This window comes from Spea bombifrons, chromosome 10 (assembly GCF_027358695.1).
Source record: "Spea bombifrons isolate aSpeBom1 chromosome 10, aSpeBom1.2.pri, whole genome shotgun sequence".
Taxonomy (NCBI): Eukaryota; Metazoa; Chordata; class Amphibia; order Anura; family Pelobatidae; genus Spea; species Spea bombifrons.
In genome coordinates this window covers 720,583-745,054 of record NC_071096.1, presented here as the reverse complement: position 1 = coordinate 745,054, position 24,472 = coordinate 720,583, and the positions used below count along the sequence as shown (strand labels likewise).

The 24,472-nt window shown below is 51.9% G+C and overlaps 2 protein-coding genes across 6 annotated transcripts in view; both read left to right on the top strand.

The window, feature by feature from the left end:
• The first annotated feature begins 1,933 nt into the window (after positions 1–1,933).
• PARVA (parvin alpha) lies at positions 1,934–13,244 on the top strand. Its single transcript, XM_053448988.1, has 13 exons — positions 1,934–2,134; positions 9,130–9,219; positions 9,305–9,375; positions 10,116–10,218; positions 10,840–10,980; positions 11,069–11,184; positions 11,618–11,676; positions 11,831–11,850; positions 12,217–12,278; positions 12,365–12,433; positions 12,535–12,636; positions 12,773–12,845; positions 12,946–13,244. Exons 1-13 carry the CDS (start codon positions 1,999–2,001, stop codon positions 13,020–13,022), a joined length of 1,119 nt encoding a protein of 372 aa, XP_053304963.1. The 5' UTR covers positions 1,934–1,998; the 3' UTR covers positions 13,023–13,244.
• Positions 13,245–23,786: 10,542 nt separating this feature from the next.
• TEAD1 (TEA domain transcription factor 1) overlaps positions 23,787–24,472 on the top strand; it is a 46,682-nt gene continuing 45,996 nt past the window's right edge. For all 5 annotated transcript variants that reach the window (XM_053448976.1, XM_053448974.1, XM_053448975.1 and 2 more), the window contains exon 1: positions 23,787–23,901. The gene's annotated coding sequence lies outside the window, so the exon portion shown is untranslated. The remainder of the gene's footprint in view (positions 23,902–24,472) is intronic.

Genomic DNA, 24,472 nt, shown 5'->3' with positions numbered 1-24,472 from the left:
CACTCTAACGCCATACACACACACAGTAACACACACTCACTCTAACACCATACACTTACACACACACAGTAACACACACTCAAACGCCATACACTTACACACACACACAGTTACACACAATCACTAACACCATACACTTACACACACACACAGTAACACACACTCACTAACACCATACACTTACACTTACACACACTCACACAGTAGCACCCACTCACTCTAACACCATACACTTACACATGAACGTTCACTCAACGAGGACATTTTAAGCTGAAATTGCATTTTTTATTCCCATAATGTGACTCCGGTGCCAGTAACGTCAGCGCTGGGGTGACAGAGATGTTTTTGCAATAAAATGGGGTGAGTTTGGGGCTTTTAAGGCGTATTTTTAGTCTGTGATTTTTAACTGAAGCTCACTTTTCTAACGCTTTTTCCTAATTCTACCTCTTTTATACATGCCCCCCCCATACACTCCTAGCTCCCCGCGGAGAGTCGGAAGCTGCTCATTGGCTAGCGGGACCATGTGTTATCGATGCTCCAGCGATATATATATATATAGTAATGATCGTTATTTATATTCCGTTTATTTATATAGCGCCGGCAGATTCTGTAGCGCTGTATTCATACCTGGGAACTTCTTCACTCCGGCTACCCGGAGCCTTCCCTGCGGGACGCGGCCAGGACTGCCCGGCGGTGGGCGGTACCATGCCGTCAATGGGCGGTCCTGCTGACGTCAGGGGCGTCCAATTAAAGGGCAAATGGGCGGGGAGCGGGGCATCTCAAGACCCCGCTCTGCGACCCAGAGGATTCAGGTGTTCACCCGGTGACCTCGGGAGAGTTGGCAGGTATGGCTGTATCGTATTATGGTGTGGAATGTATTTATTGGGTCCTGAGGAAGGTTCTGACGCGTTTCACTCCGGGGGGCTTCTGATTCTACATAAAGGTAGTAAAAGTTTAACCCGAAATGAACAGAAATAAATGTTATTCCTGATTATTGAATAAACGTGCAGCTGACGACCCGCTTCTCGTGATTATTCTCGTGTCTTTCCTTCCGTCGTGAAATAAACCTGGAATATCCAGTGGGATGGATCTGATAAAGGAGCCACGCTGAGGGAGATGCCGCGGACTCTGGGCCCCGCACCACTCCTTTCTAGAGAGCTTGGCCCGGCTTTTAGCTGCCGTTGGCCACCATGCAGTAGAGGCGTGGGGGGCATCTGTGTGGTGTGGGGGGCCATCTTGGTCAGCGGTTTAGAAGTCCGGAGAGTTCTCCTTACGGGTCATGGAAGCTCCGCGCTGGGAAAGTGCATTCCGGGGTCCCTTTAACAGAGCGGCGCATGCAGAGCTCCTTCTATCGCAGGACTCGGCGAGCCCCATTCACCCTGCGGTTTGCTCTGTATCTGGTAAAATGCCGGCGCCGAGACCGCAGCTTCCTCCCGCGAAACCCCAAATCCCACTTCCTCTATTACCAATTACCCAAACGCGTGTGCATGCGCAGTACGAGGAAGATTTACATTTTCCATAAGACGTTGAGGAACTGGACAAACATAATAGGGTCATTTGGCAGGTATGAAAGGACTGTCCAAACTAAACAGGGTCACTTGGCACATATGAAAGGACTGTCCAAACTAAACAGGGTCACTTGGCACATATGAAAGGACTGGCCAAAGCGAACTGAGAAACTTGGGAGGTATAGAAGGGCCGGCCAAAGTAAACAGAGACACTTGGCAGGTATGCTGTTGGCTCACAATGACCTCAGACTGTTTTCTGGCGACAATCAGGGGGCGGGGTGATTTTTGGCTATTGATTGACAAGCAAGGGGCGGGCTCTGCTTATTGATTGACACGCATTGAGCGTGTTCTGCTTAATGATGCACAAGCAAGAGGCGTGCTCTAGTTATTGATCGACAGCAGGGTTGATCCTGTTTCCGGCCCCTGGACCCGCCCCTTCCGTTCTCCATCAGTTTCACTCCCTGCCTTTTTCGTACGGTCCGCCGCTGCCATGGCAACGTCCCCTCAGAAATCGCCCTCCACCCCAAAATCCCCGACCCCCAAGTCGCCCCCTTCTCGGAAAAAGGATGACTCCTTCCTGGGGAAGCTCGGGGGGACCCTGGCCCGGAGGAAGAAGGCCAAAGAAGGTGAGGTGGGAAGCTCGGGAGATACCCCGGGGGTCCACAGACACTGCCTGCCCCCACTCTTACCCCACCCCGGTGCACATACACTGGGGCAGCACCCGGGTCACGCTTACACTACGGGTTGTATGGGGCAGCACTCGGGTTACACTATATGCCCCGCGGGGTGTATGGGGCAGCACTCGGGTGAGGGTTACATTATGTGCCCCGCGGGGTATATGAGACAGCACTAGGGTGAGGGTTACATTATTTGCCCCGCGGGGTGTATGGGGCAGCACTCGGGTGAGGGTTACATTATTTGCCCCGCGGGATGTATGGGGCAGCACTCGGGTGAGGGTTACATTATATGCCCCGCGGGATGTATGGGGCAGCACTCGGGTGAGGGTTACATTATATGCCCCGCGGGGTGTATGGGGCAGCACTCGGGTGAGGGTTACATTATATGCCCCGTGGGGTGTATGTGGCAGCACTCGGGTGAGGGTTACATTATATGCCCCGTGGGGTGTATGGGGCAGCACTCGGGTCACTCTTACACTATTTGCCCCGTGGGGTGTATGTGGCAGCACTCGGGTCACTCTTACGCTATTTGCCCCGTGGGGTGTATGTGGCAGCACTCGGGTGAGGGTTACATTATATGCCCCATGGGGTGTATGGGGCAGCACTCGGGTGAGGGTTACATTATATGCCCCATGGGGTGTATGGGGCAGCACTCGGGTGAGGGTTACATTATATGCCCCATGGGGTGTCACTCGGGTCACTCTTACGCTCGAGGGGTTTTTCTGGTTTTGAGGATGATTCTGATAATTCAGTAAATTTGCTCTCTGATGATTTCTTTATAATATTCAGTTACTGAGCTTGCAAGCTTTTTCCTCCCCAATTCTCCTCAATAAACAGGCAGTTTTACTGCTCTGAGGGGGCGTCTGTCTGGGGCGTCCGTCTCTCCTCAGCCGCCGGGCGTTCTAATCCGAGCAACCGGAACGTTCTCCGCGTTCTACAAATGATGTCATTTATTTCCACAGGACGGGAGATCCTGCTGCGCCAACGTCGTCTGTTCTCCATATTTAACATGCGCATTCCACCCCCCGGCGCACTCCCCCCATCCCCCCCCCGGGCGCACTCTCCCCAACCCCCCCCCCCCCGGGGCGCACTCTCCCCCGGTGCACCCCCCCTCACGCACTTTACCCCTGGCGCATTCCACCCGGCACGTTTTACCCGGTGCACATTTTACCTGGCACCCCCCCCCCCCGGCACTGGATAAATGAGTAGCGAGGATCACCCCGATATCGCTGCGCTGCCCCTGAAACGTCAGCCTCTGAGTGGGGCTATTCATGCCTTGAGGGCATTTAAAAGAATTCATGTATTAAGTTAGGAGATCTGAGCATCATGGGAGTTGTAGTCCCAGCGGGTGGTGCAGGGTTTTAGCTGCATCTGATTCTCTTTCGGAGCGTTTTTGGTGCTCTGTGTGGTAAATTCTGTACACTGGTGAGGTTGAGCCCCCCCCCTCGAGTCTCGCAGGTCACGCGAGGGGGCCCCCCCCCCCTCGAGTCTCGCAGGTCACGCGAGGGGGCCCCCCCCCCTCGAGTCTCGCAGGTCACGCGAGGGGCCCCCCCCCCTCGAGTCTCGCAGGTCACGCGAGGGGGCCCCCCCCCCTCGAGTCTCGCAGGTCACGCGAGGGGGCCCCCCCCCCCTCGAGTCTCGCAGGTCACGCGAGGGGCCCCCCCCCCCTCGAGTCTCGCAGGTCACGCGAGGGGGCCCCCCCCCCCTCGAGTCTCGCAGGTCACGCGAGGGGGCCCCCCCCCCTCGAGTCTCGCAGGTCACGCGAGGGGGCCCCCCCCCCCTCGAGTCTCGCAGGTCACGCGAGGGGGCCCCCCCCCTCGAGTCTCGCAGGTCACGCGAGGGGGCCCCCCCCCCCTCGAGTCTCGCAGGTCACGCGAGGGGGCCCCCCCCTCGAGTCTCGCAGGTCACGCGAGGGGGCCCCCCCCCTCGAGTCTCGCAGGTCACGCGAGGGGGCCCCCCCCTCGAGTCTCGCAGGTCACGCGAGGGGGCCCCCCCCCTCGAGTCTCGCAGGTGACGTGAGGGGGCCCCCCCCTGAGTCTCGCAGGTCACGCGAGGGCCCCCGTCTTCACGCCCCCCGACAGACTCAATGAGGAATGGGTGGGAGACGCTTCGGCGTTCAGGTGACAAGAAGTTGCCGGAGAATCTGGCCTCACGATCTCTGAGCCTGGGGCTTTTCTGGCTTTCCGTTGGATCCTTCAGTCCATTCCTTATATTCTGCATCACAGGAGAAGGACCTCCGAGGTCTCTTATTCAGATATAGTTATTGAATTCTATTTTCTGCAGGGCCAACTCAGTGCCTCCTATTGTTTAAGTAGCCAAGGGTGACCCTGTGCAATGCATGGTGAACTCTCCTGCCAACTCTCACCTTAGTGAATAAACCTTGACGAGAGCCTTGTGGACGCGGAAGCACCGGCCGGCAGAGAGGTTTCCCGAAAACTATTATTGGAGACCAGAAGTTTCCGGAGCCTCTGTGGCCCCGCGGAGTTATTATTTAAAGGCGCAGTTCACGTCACGGCCTGCTCAGGTTATGGGGGCGCTGTCTGCGGGAAGGGCCGGGGCCGCCGTGCAGCGCCCTCTGCGTTGTGTTAGTGGCAGCCACGCGCGGTGGAGCGGCTGTGAAGCGGCTGTGAAGGGGTTAAGCGTCTCCCAGTGACGGGCTGCACGTTGTTTGGATTACCGCCGCTGCCGCCGCCGCTGCCTCTTTTACCTTTTATGGAAGAAAGTCAGGAAAATTCACTCCAGATGTACGGAGGATTTCGGGCTGAAGCGGATCTTCCCAGAGCGTGTTCTGCGTCACGCGTGACTCTTCGCATGAAAATAAGAACCCATCGCATCTCTGATGTCAGGGGAAAAACCCGAATGAGTCGGCCCTTAACCGGCCCTTGAGTGGTGACCCTGACATTCAGCCTGCTGCCCGCACCATACTCTCTTCCGCTTCTTCCTATTCATTTCCAACATTTTGAGTCAGATTTTATTTCTTCTTCCCAGATCCGGCAGATGGTCTTCCTACAGTGTGCCGGCGGGCCGTACGGCGGCGTGTGCCGGCGGGCCGTACGGCGGCGTGTGCCGGCGGGTCGTACAGTGCCGTGTAGCGACGGCCCGTACAGTGCCGACAGCAGCCACTCACGTTCGTTGTGGCGCTAGCGGCTCGGTGTTACGGGGAACAATCCTTTTTTGTGATAACGGTAACTCTCTGTACCGGTCCTCGGCACGTGGGGGGGGGGACTTAGCCGTGATGGTCGCCTATCGGTGCCGTGGTGCATGTGGCTTTATCCTGGTGCCGTGGTGCATGTGGCTTTATCCTGGTACCCTGGCCCCGGTGCCTGCACCCCACGCTCTGCGCATGTTTTATTGTGGGGACAGTGGGCGACTCTGGGGTTATAAAGGAAATGCGGAGATAAATTTAGATTCCTCAAACCAGTAAAACCAGTAAATATGGGATTCCGGCTCCGTCAGCAGAACCGGGAATTTCTCACCTGGAAGGCAATTCGGCGAAAAGTCACTAAAAATAAAAAATGGTTTCAATGCAGAGAACGTTGGTAACGATCCGGAGCCTTCAATTCTTGGACTACAATGCCCATCATACTTCGCTTGCCAAACTATGATGTCCTAACCATCCCTAGCGTGTGAGCCGTCATTTTACCCCAATGCATTTAAATACCCCGCGCTATACCTGTAAAGAGGGGTAGCTACGGGGGAGACTGCTGAATGTGGCGCGGTCACCATGGAAACCAGTGAAATGAATGAAGAATACAATGGTCCAGGTTACGGGATCCGGGCATCGCTCGGTGGGAAGGGACCGGTACCGGGTAGCGGAGCGCGTTCGTGACGCCCGGGTGCTTTAAGGACGGGGCGTGAGCTCGGAGCGGCCGCTCGAAATCCGCTGACCGCGGCAGACTGAAGGAAATGGAAACTCTGCATTTTGCTGTTTGGTGTCAAATTCTAAGAAAATGTCTTTTCCAGAAGTCTGCTTGGCAGCGCGCGCCGTGACGTTCTAGACGAGCAGTTCCTGCGCTTTCAGAGTCATGAACTCCAGAGTCATGTGGAGCGTCCCCGAGGGCCCGGCCTCTGCCATGCGGAAGGGTATCTGGGTTTGTTAGATGCCCCTCGGCACCCACTTGAGGGGGTTTCAGGGCTCCTGTGACAGTCTGAGGGCCCAAACCCGACGGGGCAGGTCACATGATCACAGGTCACATGTTACGTGCCGAGATGTTCTTGTCACCATGGAGCTTACTAGATACGGCAACCAGGCTCCAGATTTCAAATTAACCTAAACCTTCTAAACCAATCACCAAGTAGCCGCGGATCCGCCGGACTCCCCGATATAAATCTCTGCGGAGCGGGGAACGCACCTCGTGGGGTCACAGACTCCTACGCCCCGCTGCTGTTAAAACGCGGCAGCGCCCCCTACAACCACGATGATGAATCGAGAAAGTGCTGCTGGCCTTTGTAGCAAACGATGAGTTAATTCTGAGGGCATCCTAAGGACTGAGACGTTGGACTTCAATTACTGCCATACATGCAAAGTGCATGATGGGACTTGTAGTCCCCCAGGTGTGGGGGGGCGTAGTGGATTCTTGTTCTGTGAGTTGAGGGTAAATGTCATTTCTTTGGTTTCCTGTAAAATTTGGGGCTGGGCGAGCCCCCCCCCACGGACGTTCTCTGTGCCTGCGCAGCTTCCCGGGAGCTGCTGCCTAATGAGGGATGACAGTGATGAGGACCGGAGCGGTAATTACGTTTCCTCCTTTTGTACGCGGAAAGCCTTTTAAGCGAGGATTGGGTTCTATTTATCCTCTCTGTTTGTGAAATGAGCTGATGTGAAGTAACAGTTACCGGGTGCCGCGCACGCGCTCTGCCGGGGGTAATGTGTGGGTCTGACGCCGGCGACGCGTGGGTGGCGTAAGGTGGACACAATGAGTGTCTGATGCCGTCCCCGGGGGCCAGACCCGCATCCCCCGCGCCCCACTAAATGGTGTAACTGAGCGGTTATGTAGCGAAAATCCCGCTGCAGGACTGCTCAGAGCCCAAACTTACTACAAAACCTCGGCGCTCTCTGCTTCATGAACTTCTTGGCGTCTCCGGAGGCCGCCGTGCGCTGTGGAAGAGACCGATGTGACCTGCAGGAAGCATCTGTCTCGCAGTGTGCCGGCGAGCGCGGTTCACAGGCGGAGATCTGATAGAGTGTGACGGCCGCCCCGGTAACCTGCGTTAATCTTGTTGTCTCGTTTCATGGCATTAATGTTTTCGCTGTCCCCGGAGTTACGGCCGCTGCTGGCGCTATATTATATATCTATTATACGCGGCCCCGGCTCGCTGCAGACGCGCGGGAGGCTGGGCTGGTCACGCAGTCTCCTGTGGCCCATATTAAATAATCCGGCAGCGACTGCGCGCTGCCGACGTCGGCTGCACTGTGGGATGTGCTGAAGCTTCGCTCGCCGGGATCTGCAGGCGCTCTGCGCGGTGCCTTCGCTGACGGTGAAAACCATGAGAGAGCCTCGGCTCGGGGACAATGGGCTGCGGTGCTTTGTGTTCTAAAGGTACGATACTGTGAACGGGGGGGGGCGGGGTATTATCGCGCATCGGGGGCATCTGTCTGGGGAATAATAAGATGCGTTTATCTTCAGCACCGGCACAGGTTAAAGTGAAGAGAAGACGGGGGGGTCGGTTCCTACTGTATTTATGAACTTGGTGACAATAAACGGCCTCCTTGGATTGCGTGTAACGCTTCCAAAAAAGCCGGTCCGTGTCCGGCCCCCGGGGCCATTTATTCAACGTTCGTTCCTTTTCTTTATTGTCGCAATCTTTATAAATTATTCATATCGATGGAAAAGCTGCCTCCCGATGTCGCCTGTTTCTGGTCCTTGGACGTTTTAATCTTCTCGGAAAATAAGCGCCCGCTCAGCGCGGTCTGAGGACATGACACGTAGGGTCAGCTTATTGTTTGGGGGTCTGTGGTGGTCTTCATGCTTTACGCAGACGATTAGCCCGAAGGTTTCACCTCTTACAGAAGGCAGAGACGGGGTCGGCGGCTCTAATCTGACAGCGGATTCTGGGTTTCTAGGATATTTGGAGCTTTTAAACACAGTTTGCTGCATTTAACCCCATAATTTCCAGGCTTCCGCATTGAATCTGCTCCTGGTGTCTCCATCCCATCCGGCGTTAACAATTATCTGATAATTCTCGCTGATTTCACCGTAATTCCCTGATACCGATGTCATTGGTACAGAAAGAGGGGAAGGATAATGCCCAGCGTGGGTGACGCTCTCTACAGTATTGCGTCGCTCTTATTAGCAGGAGGTCGAATTATTGGGAAATAGCAGAAGCAAACATCCCATTCCCCGAAACCAGCCGAGAATCGCCTCCGCGCGGCCCCTTCCGGCACCGTTACACCGCCGGCTCTTTCACCCGCACCGACGGCTTCTATCCGGAGTCTGATATCATTATGGGATATTTTGTTTCTCGGGAAACGAGCCGGTGGCCGCCATAATGGCTCCTCTCGGTTGTGTGGCGAGCTGGGAGCTGCCGTGCGGCGCTCTGCCTGTTGGCACCGAGTCAGCAGATAATGGACAAAATAAACCATTTCCTGAGATTCAGGTTAATGAGAATTTCTGCCGTTCTGCGACTTTCGGCTCGCCGGGGTCCCTGGGCTGCTGGAGGCGACTCGGGGAAAATCTTCCGTATACATGGAGGGCTGTCGATCTGTTTAAAGCCTTTATTCAGCTACGGTTTTCACAGCAATTACATTGCAAAGCATTACACGCCGACCGCACGGTAAGGAGAGAGTCATTGCGTGTCAGGAGCAACGCTCGTGGATGTCGGGCCGTCTCGTTAGCGCGGCTCCCCGGTGCTGATCGTCGTTACCGCGTGGCGCATGCGCCCGGTCCTGCTCTGCACGTTGGGTTCGTTCACGTCTAATTCTCCGTTACATTGTTTCTGTTCCGTAGTCTCTGAGCTGCAGGAGGAAGGAATAAATGCCATCAATTTACCCCTCAACCCAATACCCTTCGAACTGGACCCGGAGGACACCATGCTGGGTGAGTGAGCACTTCGGCACGACTCGCAGGGCCGCGTCTCTTTACAAAGCCGTTATGTGGATTTTCTTTCTTTTTTGTTGCGAAGAGGAGAATGAAGTCCGGACGATGATTGAGCCGTACTCGAGAAGCGACCCCAGACTGCAGGAGCTGATGAAGGTAATTCGCGAGGTTCTGTCATTCTGCTGACACGCATGAGAGGTGAAGCCTCGCACTCCGCGCATGGAGGCCCCATCTCAGCCCCCCAGCGCTGGCAGGCACAGGGCGACCGAGGGGGGGCTTCAAACTGATTAATAATCCATTGATGAAGTAATCATTAGGACCGGACACCGGCCCGGGTAACCCTCAGCTGCAAAGCTTGGGGCCGGGAACGATCATTATTCAAGCGCTAATCACCCAACAGAAACGCCCCGTTCGGGTAATCCGTCTTTAACGAGGGCATCTCTTACTGGAAAATCAATTCCGAGACCGTTCGGGAAAATCTCTCCTTCCAGGCTGTCTGTAAAACGTATTGTAGAAAGAATCAAACTTAAAAAGCTGTTTATTGGCACCCATATTGCCATGGGAGGGGCGCCAGTTGTAACCCTCTAGCTCTACTACAATACTCAGCATCCTCACCTAGGGTTAGAGGAGTGATAGTCTGAACAACAAATAAAACTACACAATAAACGTGTTCATTTTTGCCCAACTATATTCTGTGACCCCCCCCCCCGGGCTGCCCTTGTTTCTGCTGCTTCGCCTGTAGTGTATTAGCGTGAGTGTGTGTGCTAGCGTGAGTGTGTACTAGTGTGAGTGTGTACTAGTGTGAGTGTGCGTGTTCCTCCTCCTCTGCCCTGGGGGGGGCACCTTCTCTTTTTGGGGGGCAGTTGCCGACGGTTTTGCTTTGTATCCCCGCGCAGGTCCTGATTGACTGGATTAACGATGTGCTGGTGGGAGAGCGAATCATCGTGAAGGACCTCGCCGAGGATCTGTACGACGGGCAGGTGCTGCAGAAACTTTTCGGTAAGAGAAGACTCCACGAGGCTTCGCGTTGTGTTATATAAGCTGTGCGTCGGTGTCACGTATGTCTGTGCGTGTGTTACTGTCTCTGGTGTCCGTCCGCTCCGTGTGTCACGCCACTCTCTGGTAAACGTTATCTGACCCTGGCTATGTCGGCCCCCGGCAGCCAGGCTCGGAGGTTCATCTATTAATCCCTTTGTTGAAAAGCCTCAAACATTTGATCGGAGCGGCCCGGTCTGCCCTAAATACGCGGTTCATTGATTTCCAGACCAGGAGAATAATGCATCCGGGCTCTCAGCCTCTCCGGCCCAAATGGCTCTTTGGCTGCGCTCTCCCCTTTCATCTTCCTATCTGCGAGCCGAGCGCTCGGATCCACGGCACTTCTGTGCTCTCTATGCTGCGCGTCTGGCTACTGGTCTATTCTGGGACCGTGGCCTTTGTGTAGCTCTTATGAATCAGATGGTACGGAAGGACATTCCGTGACACGGAACCGGCGCGGAGCGAGCACTCAGAACGGCTGTGCTCGGGTCCATCGCTCAGCTTTAAATCCACAACTATTTGATTTAAAAAAGTATGTTTTTCATTGAGTTGGATGGAAATTCTCGTTTTTATTCCGTTCCGCAGAAAAGCTGGAAGGCGAGAAGCTCAACGTCGCAGAAGTGACGCAGTCAGAAATCGCGCAGAAACAAAAACTCCAGACGGTGCTGGAAAAGATCAACGAGACGCTGAAACTGCCCCCCAGGAACATCAAGTGGAACGTGGACTGTGAGTAACCCCACAGAACGAACCCCCGCTGCATCGTGCCGGAGCTCCTCGTCCACGCGGGGGCTCATTACCAGTCTCTTTATTTCAGCTGTTCACGCCAAGTCCATCGTGGCCATCCTCCATCTCCTGGTCGCCTTGTCCCAGTACTTCAGGGCTCCGATTCGGCTCCCGGACCACGTCTCCATCCAAGTGGTTGTTGTGCAGGTACAGGAACTTTCTTCTAGATGAATAATAATGATTAATGATATATTGGGGGGTGACGATGTCGGGCGCCATCCTGTCAGGACCTCGGTAAATGAATTCTCATTAACGATTGGCCCTCGGAGACTGACGGATAACGCTGATTAACCGGACGGTGACCGAGCACCTGAGAGGGGTGCGTGCGTTAAATGATACTCGGGGGGCCAGAGGTCAGAGCCGTTCCCGTATTTAAGCAAATACACAAAGCACGTAAGAGGCCGATTACATGGCGGGACTTGTTGGTAAGACTGATGATTTGCGATGATTTTGATATTGAATGCCCTTTAGCTGCTGTGGCTGTAATATTAAACCCAATATGGCTGCCCCCCCCCCCCGGGTACCGTGTTTGGTAGATTGAATTCATTCGCTGAGGCTTTTCCCGTTTGTTTGGTGGCAGAAGCTGGACGGGATGCTGCAGTCGCGGCAGATCCAGGAGGAGATCACAGGAGACACAGAGTATGTGATCGGTAGAAGGCGCATGTTTGGGGGGAGCACGGACATTAACGGGGTTCCGGGGGCTTCTTCCTCCACCTATTTACACGTATCTTCTTATATATATCCGCCGAAACGTTCCCGATTTCACGCTCTTCATCCCTTTTTGTCTTCGCAGAGCCTTATCAGGAAGACACGGTGAGTTCACTAACAGCCCCCGACTTTGTTCAGATAATATAATAACGGGGCAATGGATGGTTTATCTTCCGGCACTTTCCGGACACGGATATCGGGCACTGCAAATCTGGGGGGAACGATGGAACGTCCATGAAGAATTCTAATGGTTTTTGTAAAGGGACTCTGTCACCTAAATATGTAAACGGAAAATAAATCTCCATCGTTCGAACGGACTACTAAACAAATATAAAACCTAAAGAAAAACGGCTTTGATTTGTGCCGCCGCCTTAGTGACATCAGAGTTCTGCCGCATATGCAAATTAGCTCTACTCCAGTACCAGCTTTTATTCGGGTAGAGGGTTAATGTCTGTTGTTTCTGTCTTTAAGAGCGTGATGCGTTTGACACCCTCTTTGACCACGCTCCAGACAAACTCAACGTAGTGAAAAAGGTATTTATTTTGGTGCTAAAACCTGTCATTGAACCGTTAACCCTTTACTCAAACTGAAATGCCCCTCGTGCGTTTCCTTGTTTCAGACGCTCATCACATTTGTTAACAAACACCTAAATAAGCTGAACCTGGAGGTGACGGAGCTGGAGACCCAGGTGCGACCTTACATTTCACTTGGGGTCCCGATTTAGTGGATAAGCCCCTTTTGTAGCTTTATCGCCCCCATAAACTGCTGTGTGGATAACGTGTCTTGCAGTTCGCGGATGGGGTGTACCTCGTGCTGCTGATGGGGCTCCTGGAGGGCTATTTTGTGCCGCTGTACAGCTTCTTCTTGACTCCAGACAGTTTTGAACAAAAGGTAACTGTTCCGTTTGCCGGTTCCCGGGCCGGGCGAGGGGACGTGTGCCACGCGGTGACACGGCTGCTTTTACACGCTACGGGGGGGGGGGGGCTATCCTGGACCTGTGGCTGACTGATGTTTCTCTAATCGCCAGGTCATCAACGTCTCGTTCTCGTTTGAGCTGATGCAGGACGGGGGGTTGGAGAAGCCGAAACCTCGTCCGGAAGGTGATTATCTCTGTAACTTACGGCTTTTATACGAAGAAATACCGCGGTCCGTCCTGTGACCGTTGGGGGGATTTTAATGAGAAATTTGTTCTTTTTCTAGATATTGTGAACTGTGATCTGAAGTCCACGCTGAGGGTCCTCTACAATCTATTTACCAAATACCGGAGCGTGGACTAGGGGGGCCATGCAGGGCCGACGTTCCACGAAACACAATTCCATCCTTACTGCGGACATGAAGGGAACATTTAAATGTCTAAATTCCTCCATATTTAAGTATTTATCCTGAGCTAAAACATGTAACTCCTACTTAGTTTATGTAACATTGAGCACTTAACAGAATCCCGAGGTTTTATGAGCAGTCGGTTTGGGGCTAAATGTTGAGATTTGTTTCATTGGAATATTTATTTATAAGAAATAACCGTGAATAATCTCCTGCTGGCACCGGTTCTGCCCCTTGAGAGGTTAATTGTTAAAACATTTGATTTTTCTGAATCTTTTTGGAAGATTAAAAACTTGCAGGCGCCGTTCCTTCGGGGAAATCGTCACCTGTGCCAGAACGGGGGGGGGGGGTCAGCCTAATTGGGAGCGCCCCCTCCACGTCGTGAAGGGTTGGTGATTGGCAGGTCCCGGCGTAAATCATGATTTTTAACTCCTTCTTTTAACTTTTAGAACTTTCCTTCTCCAAAGTTGGTTAATATTTAATTTATTTTAATGTAACCAGTGGTTTCCATTCCGTTTCTTCCATTCCATGTAGATCCAGGACAGATATTAATTGGAGCAGCGCGGGGGCCGCAGAGGTCCAACGGTACGGTTACTGATCCGGTAATTCTAGAGTAAAGTGCTAAAAGTTTACCTGTCTGTCCCAGAACTTCCCGTTATACGATATATATAATATAAAATATATATAATATACGATATATATAATATAAAATATATATAGGCCGCCAGCTGCAATCTGTGACCCAAACAGTACATTGCGAGCCCCCGGGGGTCCCGTCTCTTCGCTATGGTCCCGAATCCTAATATGTTTCTGTCGGCGTGTTCTGCCTGCGCTGCACACGGTACTGTTTTACACGGATACAGTTGCAAAGTATCTTATTTATTTACACAATTAGCCTGTAATATGATCACAAATGACTGCATTTCCCATCATCCGGGAATGTTTTAACCAGTAAAAAGCAGTGACTTTTTAAAAATCCCATTTGTTGTCAAACGGAGGACTCTTTCCTCAAAATAAAAATGCTATTTTGGTTTATAAAAACCCCAATTGCCAAACAGCTCTGACTTTGCAACACAGCATCTTACCTGTTCCAGGTAATGAAAGTTAACCCCTTCTAATTGTTAATGAGTAGTAGATGCAGTGCTTCGTACCCTGTAATTGTGGGTTTATCCCGGGCTTGTATCGTTTTCACCCGTGACATTGTCCTCTGATTCCCTGTATTGTGTAAATGTGTGCGTCGCTGCACTTTTAGTATTCACTGCCGCCAACTCCACGTCTTACTCACCTCGTTTCATGCAGTTTAATCGCCAAAATATCCGCCTGCCCTGTGATTCAGAATCTGTAACGGAAGTTTGGAAAGGACACAGTTTGGGAAGCAAACGTACTATTCTGTAACCGAAATCCGCTGAATCGAGCAAAAAAGGGATTTAAAAAGTAATAATGATATAAATCCACCGCTTTTTAATCCCTTCAAACGTAACATGTTATATTTACACGGGGGGGGGGGGGATTTCCATAAACCTCCCACTACAGAAAATACCCCAACCCCCCCCAGCAGATGTTTTAACAGGAATTCTGGTCCAACTTCATTTCATTCCCAGCTTCCACAACGAGTGGTCTCTGGAGAGTCTGGGGCGCGGACCCCCAACTGTCTTAAAATGCTTTGCTTGTCTGCATATTTTTATACCGTCCGATCTGTATTTACGAATATTTCTGAATTTGTACCTTTTATTTTGCTATTATACGAGTGAAATCTTATATTGTATTCCTATCACCAAATATGCCTTTTCACGAGAAATAAAGAGCTCTATTCATTGATACGGTTTGCGGCGTTCCCTTCCGCAGATTTTTCTTTTTCTTATGGTTCGAACCTTTTTTATGGTTTATATGGTCACATGACTGCTGTGCTTCCGGCAAACCTTAGGAATTATTTCTGAGAAAGAATCTGCTTTTTTAGCCTAACGATTCATTCAGTGACAGTAGAAATTCGGCAGAGTAGGTGGAACAGCAGCTTTATTCCTTGCGATGCCGTTCTAGTTTCTGTCTCTGTGCTGGATGAGCAGCTTTATAACCCGCAGGATCTCTATAATAAGACAGACTTGGGTAACTAGGTGAATCATGCAATATGTCATCACATTGTTTTCAAACGGAGGAGCTCGGCTAGTAACTGGCGCCGTCACGCTGGAGTAGAAGAGGGGTATGTGCCCTTCAGCACACCGTACAAAACCCGACCCCAACCCCACCGAACACCATTGGGATGAACTGGATTGATATAATATGATATAGATACACTGTCTGCGGACGTTATTATCTAGTATATGTATATATAATATTCTATACACACTGTTGACGGACATTATTATCTAGTGTGTGTATATATATATATATGTAATATGATATAGATACACTGTCTGCGGACGTTATTATCTAGTATATGTATATATATAATATGATATAGATACGCTGTCTGCGGACGTTATTATATAGTGTATATATATATATATATATATATATATAATATTATATACACACTGTTGACGGACATTATTATCTAGTGTGTATATATATATATATAATATGATATAGATACGCTGTCTTCGGACGTTATTATCTAGTATATATATATATAATATTCTATACACACTGTTGACGGACATTATTATCTAGTGTGTATATATATATATATAATATGATATAGATACGCTGTCTGCGGACGTTATCATCTAGTGTATATATATATATAATATTCTATACACACTGTTGACGGACATTATTATCTAGTGTGTATATATATATATATATAATATGATATAGATACGCTGTCTGCGGACGTTATCATCTAGTGTATATATATATATATATATATATATATATATATAATATATACACACTGTTGACGGACATTATTATCTAGTCAGCCATTTCAGGACCGGCCTGGGCTTCGGGAAAATGCCCGGTGGGTCAGAAAGCAGCGGCGCCTCCCGGGTATATTTATCGCGGCCACCGGCCTTGGCGCCGGAGCGGACTGTCATCCCCGGTCTGTTACAGAGTCCCGGGTCTGGAAAGACACGACTGACGAGTGAATAGAAGGAATCACATTGTTGGCCGGGTGACTGTAAGACGGGGAGGAAAAGTTTATCCATCTCTCTTATGTAATAAACCAGCAGTCCGTGTCAATGATGTAATCGCCTCCCAAATAACCGTTAAATTACAATAGTAATAATACGGGCCAAATGTCAGCCTGACTGCGCTTTTCCCTGCGGCTGATGCACGAGGCCGCGATGACAGCGAAATGCCTGCCTTTTTGTCTTTTTTTTTTCCTATTTTCTGCAATATTTTAGGGCCCAATTAGGTGAATCCATTCCATGTCGTTATCTGGAGATTTGCCTTCATTAAGTACAACGCAATCAGAAGCAATGAGACCTCGCACCGGCAGGAGCCCTTCCGGCAGCTCGAGAAGCTGAAAGCCTTAAACGCGCTTAGCGGGGAGAGCCGAAAAATTAAAATTATCGCTCCAAGAATCCGCAGCTTAGAAACCGACAAGAAACAGCGCCTCCCGGGGACTCAGGTAACACTGCTTCACAGAAAAGGTTGTGGGTGCAGGTACTGGCCTCCCAGCAGAGGCTGAGTGTGTCAGGCAGGGACTGCACCCTCACATTACTTGGAATAACCCTGCGATGAGGTGCTCGGGCAGGGCGGCCGCGCACGCATTCTTACACGTAAGGATACTCGCTTTTACTTGTAACGCATAACGGCGAAGACGTCGTCGCTCTTTCTACTCAGATTTCCCAAAACGAAGGAACCCGAGGGGGATCCGGCTGAGATCCGACTGATTTGGGAAACGATGAAATGCGATCGCTGGATTTTAATGCGTTCAAGATGTTGCAGACAGGATGTGAGTAAAAGGCTGACGTCTGCGAAAAGAGTCAGCTCCCCGAAACAACCCCGCCGTCAAATGTTACACATCGGTTACTAATACCCGCCATATTACATACCCTCCATACTGCCCCCAGTGCCTGGTATATCACATACCCTCCATACTGCCCCCCAGTGCCAGGTATATTACATACCCTTCATACTGCCCCCCCCCAGTGCCGGGTATATTACATACCCTCCATACTGCCCCCAGTGCCTGGTATATTACATACCCTCCATACTGCCCCCCAGTGCCAGGTATATTACATACCCTCCATACTGCCCCCAGTGCCCGGTATATCACATACCCTCCATACTGCCCCCCAGTGCCAGGTATATTACATACCCTCCATACTGCCCCCAGTGCCCGGTATATTACATACCCTCCATACTGCCCCCAGTGCCGGGTATATTACATACCCCCACATACTGCCCCCCCAGTGCCCGGTATATTACATGCCCTCCATACTGCCCCCAGTGCCCGGTATATTACATACCCCCTATACTGCCCCCCAGTGCCGGGTATATTACATACCCTCCATACTGCCCCCCAGTGCCGGGTATATTACATACCCCCATATACTGCCCCCCAGTGCCGGGTATATTACATACCCTCCATACTGCCCCTCAGGGCCAGGTATATTACATACCCCCTATACTGCCCCCCCGTGCCAGGTATATTACATACCCCCTATACTGCCCCCCAGTGCCGGGTATATTACATACCCCCATATACTGCCCCCCAGTGCCGGGTATATTACATACCCTCCTTACTGCCCCTCAGGGCCAGGTATATTACATAACCCCTATACTGACCCCCAGGGCCAGGTATATTACATACCCCCTATACTGCCCCACAGTGCCAGGTATATTACATACCCCTATACTGTCCCCCAGTGCCGGGTATATTACATACCCCCTAAACTGCTCCCCCATTGCCAGGTATATTACATACCCCCATATACTGCCCCCCAGTGCCGAGTATATTACATAGCCCCTATACTGCCCCCCAGTGCTGGGTATATTACATACCCCCATATACTGCCCCCCAGTGCTGGGTATATTACATACCCCCTATACTGCCCCCTGTGCCGGGCGCTGACTATTGTATATAAAGGATATATATGATAGGGGAAGGGACTCCGGGGTCCTGGAGGTCATGTGATGTCTGGTAAGAGCCGAGGGACGCCGTGGGGCCAGCCGTGCGTTTCCTTGGCTCTTTTTGGCCGCCGCATATATATATAAATGGTTGGTTTTTGGTGGGTTGGGGCGAGGGCCGAACGTCACTTTTCCCTGACACGGGGCAACAAATTCGGGTAGATTCTGCCCAACCATACACGGCTTTAACAACTTAACACCTCGTGTTACCGGCGCCCGGATGGGGGGCAAATGGGTGCGTGGAGCTCCCGTGGTGTTCTATTGCCCCCTCAGTCCTGTTATTTGGCAGCTACCGGTAAGGCGGCTCTGTGTGCGACGTGGTGCTTGTTGAGGCCTCACAGTGATGACTTTCCTCGGCAGAATACATTTTGTGAGCGGAATTAGTTAAACTTCCCCAGGACGGGGTTCTGGGATTGTCTCGGAGCCAAGACCATTAATGTTCATGAGAAGATTTGGAAAGGGGCCACATTCCTATGGGAACATCACCACGGCGGGGTCTGCGAGCCGAACGCGCGGGGGATGCCGGACACGGCGCAAACCATCGCATCAGAACCGAGAACACGGACGAGGGAACCGGGGAACACAAAGACAAAACAGAACGTCCCAGGAGATCCTGACAATCAAACAGCAGCAAAACCTACAGCCAAGAAGCCTCAGTAGTCCTAAGAACGGGACGGCCGGTGTCGGCCTCTCTTTACTCGCAGCTCACGGCGTTTAAAGGGACAGAGAAGCCTCACGACATCGCCGAGCCTGCGGGAAAAGAGATTCAACCCAAATTAATCCTCGGGGGCCGGGGAGGGCCAATGTTATGTAATTGCCTCGGGTCACGGGGTCACTTGGAGGAGATAGAGGCTGCTAGGATGACAAAGCTGCCCCAGGCCGTATAAGTCGGGGTAAATCAGAGTAATGAATGAGCCGCAGCGTCGGGCTGTGACAACGCGCTTCACCGCTGCTATACGCCGAAGACGTACGTCGAGCGTGGATCCGACCCCAAGCAGATCTCTGATATTTTGTCCTTTTCTTCTGATTACCTTTATTTAGATGAACGAGAAGTGGCCCCTGCGAACACAAAAAGTGCCCTCGCACGCCAACGGAGAGAAGCCCCCCACACACTCGCTGCACGAGTCTCTCTCACACCTACGGTGGGGAAAGGCGAGAATGTCGGGTACAGAATACATCTTTCCAGCTGCAAACGCACCCTCGTTTAACTAAAACAGGTCATTTTGGGGATGGAGACGTCTCACCGCCCGCCGCAGGTAAACACCATCACCTAAAACCGTCTTCATCACATTAAGGCCGGAGTTTTGGTCTCCGGGGGCCGGGTCCCTGTAACCACAGACAGTATGGATCCCTGCCGTAGGGGCCGGACGTATAGAGGAAGCTGCTGTCCGGGGCTGATCGTAGTCTAAAGATACATATAACATTTTTTCAGCTAATAAAGACTTTATATGATTTACGGGGCGTTTGATCTGCATCTCATCTGCGATTTCCAACCTTGTGGATTTTTGTTGCACTTTGACGTGCGGGGAACCTAAAACATGCGCAACCAAATCAGGTTATCCAAGCGCCGGCTCATCCCGCAGGAGCGGTCACTTCGGGGCTCGGGGACACATGCCGGGTTTCTTTCTCTCACGTTAGAAGGATCGTTACCCTGGCATATAGGGCCAGGAACAGCTATGGCAATTCAAGGGCAAAACTGTAAACGTTGAGCGATCACCATGGAAACCAATGGAAATGTTCCTACTGATTTGCCTACTTTTACTAGGCCTTTGTAATCATAAAAGTGGGGACTCTATGGGGTTAAAAAGTATTTTTATAAAAGAAAAACATGCAACCACCTGATTAATAAGAGCCAGATATGTATCTTATTACATCACGTTACATCACACTCGACGTGAGAAGCTGCCTCACAAAATACTTTGTGGCAAATAAGAAAAGCAGCTCTGAGGATCCCGGCGAAGAGGACAGACAAGGAGACCTCTGTGATCTCCCGGCTGCCAGCACACTGGCTGCATTTAACACCCTCTCCGCTGGGTCCTTCCCGTGTCGTCACGGATGATCTGCGTGTTTACCAAAAAACACGAACCGCAAACGCACAACACCGAGCTGGAAGCAAACGGAAGCAGCTTTAGAGTTCTCAACAAGGCCGTTTCTGGGTTGGGGAGCGAGAAATGCCAAAGAAAAGCAAACGATGTTCCAAGAGGACAGCTACGGACTCATGTCGGGGGACGTCATCTCTGCTGCCCCCCGTAATACCGAATACGATGACATGGAGGCCAAGAAGAAAGGCAGCGACACCATGTGATGGAAAGGGGCAGAATATCTTCTGGGGGGGTGATTTTCCAATATCTAGATCCACGAGAACTGAAAAAGGCTGGGAGGAAAGAGTGTAAAGGAAAAGGCTGGGAGGAAAGAGTGTAAAGAAAAAGGCTGGGAGGAAAGAGTGTAAAGAAAAAGGCTGGGAGGAAAGAGTGTAAAGAAAAAGGCTGGGAGGAAAGAGTGTAAAGGAAAAGGCTGGAAAGAAAGAGTGTAAAGAAAAAGGCTGGGAGGAAAGAGTGTAAAGGAAAAGGCTGGAAAGAAAGAGTGTAAAGGAAAAGGCTGGGAGGAAAGAGTGTAAAGGAAAAGGCTGGAAAGAAAGAGTGTAAAGGAAAAGGCTGGGAGGAAAGAGTGTAAAGAAAAAGGCTGGGAGGAAAGAGTGTAAAGGAAAAGGCTGGGAGGAAAGAGTGTAAAGGAAAAGGCTGGGAGGAAAGAGTGTAAAGGAAAAGGCTGGAAAGAAAGAGTGTAAAGGAAAAGGCTGGGAGGAAAGAGTGTAAAGGAAAAGGCTGGAAAGAAAGAGTGTAAAGGAAAAGGCTGGGAGGAAAGAGTGTAAAGGAAAAGGCTGGGAGGAAAGAGTGTAAAGAAAAAGGCTGGGAGGAAAGAGTGTAAAGAAAAAGGCTGGGAAGAAAGAGTGTAAAGAAAAAGGCTGGGAGGAAAGAGTGTAAAGGAAAAGGCTGGGAGGAAAGAGTGTAAAGAAAAAGGCTGGGAGGAAAGAGTGTAAAGGAAAAGAGTGATCTCTACGTAGATGTGAAATGATTGCGATCCTCTGACGCCTCCGCTGTCTTTACTGCTTCAGCTATCAGTTTGTAGGCTTTTAAAGGCCGAAGTGACCTCCCCACTAGATGGCGATATGAGCTGGGAAGGGAGCAGACCGTGGGGGGGGGGTATAAGGGGCAATTCCGGTGCAAATGTATATTATTTCTCAAGCAAAAAAAATTTAATGAAAAAGAGGAGTCAAACCCCCAACTCAACCCTGCAGAGAATTATTCCACTGACGTGAAAACGCCTATTGTTGGGCGAATGTAAAGGACTTTGTGTTTTGGGCCTTGGGCACACAGGGGTCCCGCGGAGGTCTTCACGCGGCCACCAAACTGCCCCATACTAAACACCCTCGCCTGACCCTTGTTGGCAAACAACACGAGTAACGGATACGGAGAAGGAGGCAAAAACCCCCAAACTTTTGGGAGGACGGGAAGCCCGCGTCCCGGCAGCAGCGGCGTCCCGGCAGCAGCGGCGTCCGCGTTTCTATTAACGCCGGGACTCTGGAAAGCATTAATAAGACTTCAGGAAAATCTCTCTGTTCTTTATTAAAATCTGGACGGCAGCCATTCGTGGATCTCTCCCCACATGGGATTTAATTATCTGCAGCGCCGAGCATTGTGAGAAGTTTCCACGAAGCCTTCGTCAGGACCAAGGTCAAACTTCTCAGAGGGGGCAGAAAGAGTCCCCCCCCCACACACTTCAGAAAACCGACCCCTTTTCCTTCATTGGATTTCAGAGGATCCTCCTGTTCTAGAACCTCGCCACCATCTTTAATAGTCTGACAACTGGAAAGGGTTAATAAGACTCTTGTGGCCGTTGGGGGCCGCTTACAGCTTTTAGGGGGATTAGACTGAAGGGCCACGCGTGTCACATCACACGCTTATTCCTAACGATTCCTTAACGACCGGTGACGGGGCCACGGACTCCTCTCCTGTTCTGCAATCAGATTGCAAGCTCTCCGGAGAAGGACCTAAAACACGTGAAAAGGCAGATTTTTCATGTCTGCCCCGAGGAGCTTGCGGCCTTTTCAACGTAAGCGAGGGCAGCCCCCCCCTGTCCGTAGGCAGCAGAGAACACAGGCAGCTGCGGCCCCCGAGGGCTTCAGCTGCACATGTAAGTGAAGTATGTCAGGGTTTAAAGGGACAGCGAGAATCGTCTTCATGTTCTGCAGATCCGACACGAATCGGGCACCACAAGAAACCATCCCAGGACACAAAAGCCACGGCGTTACTTACTGGAATGTTCTGGAACCCGGACGACGAGGGGTTAACGCGTGGAATATTGTGGAGGCGAGGCTGCGGAGCGCGCTCTCCTGGGCTCCCATGCTTTGTGTTCTTTGGCTGAAGTGGTCTTCAGATAGGAAAGTGTCACGCCGCTCCGTCTGCCGAGAGAGACCACGAGAAGAAAATAAAGCGGGAAGTACCCAACATGTACAGCTGCCCCGGCTGGGGGTAACGCAGCGTCGCCCCTTCCAGTCCTCTGCCCTGGCTGGGGTAACGCAGCGTCGCCCCTTCCACTCCTCTGCCTCATGTGCATTCATGGCATATGCTCCCCCACGACTCAAGCAAGAGCCCCCGTGGCTTCCATAACATGATTATTACATGAAAAACTTACGTGGCAGGTTTTGGTGACAGGGGGGCTATGTGGCAGGTTTTGGTGACGGGGGTGGGGTTACGTGGCAGGTTTTGGTGACGGGGGTGGGGTTACGTGGCAGGTTTTGGTGACGGGGTGGGGGTTACGTGGCAGGTTTTGGTGACAGGGGGTGGGGTTACGTGGCAGGTTTTGGTGACAGGGGTGGGGTTACGTGGCAGGTTTTGGTGACAGGGGGTTACATTGCAGGTTTTGGTGACAGGGGGAGGGGGTTACGTTGCAGGTTTTGGTGACAGGGGGAGGGGGTTACGTGGCAGGTTTTGGTGACAGGGGGGTGGGGTTACGTGGCAGGTTTTGGTGGCAGGGCGTGGGATTGGCGGCTTCGTGGCTGCTGTACGGAGGCAGTTAGCGGATGCCCCGTCTGTACACCGTGTATAATATTAACGCCTCCGGCTATCGCGTGGGGCAAACGCTGGTCACTTGACTACTCGATAAGGAGAATGGACGAGGTCACATCGGTCCCGGGGACGGCGGATCTTCAGCAGAACAAAAATTACATTACAGGGTATATACAGGGGGTAGGGGGATCTACAGGCGGCAGGAGGGTATATACAGGGGGTAGGGGTAGCTATAGGCGACAGGAGGGCATATACAGGAGGCAGGGGTATCTATAGGAAGCAGGAGGGTATATACAGGGGGTAGGGGTATATACAGGGGGTAGGGGTATATACAGGGGGTAGGGGTATATATAGGAAGCAGGAGGGTATATAAAGGGGGTAGGGGTACATATAGGCGGCAGGAGGGTATATACGGGGGATAAACCGAGGACCGATTCCCCTGACAGCTCCCGCGCTCTGGCCGCCACGTGATCAGAGCTCCCACCCCCTCCCTTCTTGGGCTTCACCGTGACGTCAGGGCGCGGCCCCTGTATGCCCGCCCCGGCAGCTGCGGGAGGGAGGAGCGTGACGTAATCTGGCACCGCCCTCCGCTTTCCTGACGTTCATTTCATTCCTGTCCTCATTCCGCGCATTCCGAGCATCGCTCGCACTCACACTCCCACTCACTCTCAGCCAGCCGGGGCCCAGCGGCGCCAGGGTGAGATGGGGCCGGGAACCGGGAGGGCTGGGGTAACCCAGTGGGGAGGGGCTATCAGCTGCTCGTGGGGTACTTTGCATGCTGAGGTAAATGTTTTGGGGTGTTTTGAGTGTGCCGGGGCAGTTCTGGGGACACTTGGGTCTCTGCAGGGGCAGTTCTGTGTCGGTGCAGCAGTTTGGGGCAGTTTGCCGGGTGAGTTCTGGCCTGGGGCAGATGTTGAGGGGTGTTTGAAGTGCTGAGGCAGGTCCGGGGGTAGATGTTTAATGGACTTGATTCGCCTGTGAGGTAAACTGACTGCTGGGGCAGATCTTTGTGTTGTTAGCTTTCTGCGGGGTAAGTTTTTGGGTTGGGGCTGTGGAGGGTAGGTTTGGGGGCAGATGTTGGGGTAGAGTCTCTCAGGGTGAGTTGTGGGGCAGTTAGTCGGGTATTATCCGCCTGCAGGGTGAGATGGGGTAAGCGCTAATGTGGGGAGCGCCGCGTTGTGCCGGTAGCCCTGATTTGAGGGTAATTGTTGCAAATGACCCGTCTGGGGTAGGAGATCCCTGAGGAGGTAGTTGGGAGGTGATCTGAC

Bases quoted from the DNA above. Each gene is read 5' to 3' on its own strand.
- PARVA (XM_053448988.1), top strand. From the start codon at position 1,999: ATGGCAACGTCCCCTCAGAAATCGCCCTCCACCCCAAAATCCCCGACC. The intron at 11,185-11,617 runs GTACAGGAACTT...GTTTGGTGGCAG, and splicing joins TCCAAGTGGTTGTTGTGCAG to AAGCTGGACGGGATGCTGCA. The intron at 12,637-12,772 runs GTAACTGTTCCG...TCTAATCGCCAG, and splicing joins CAGACAGTTTTGAACAAAAG to GTCATCAACGTCTCGTTCTC.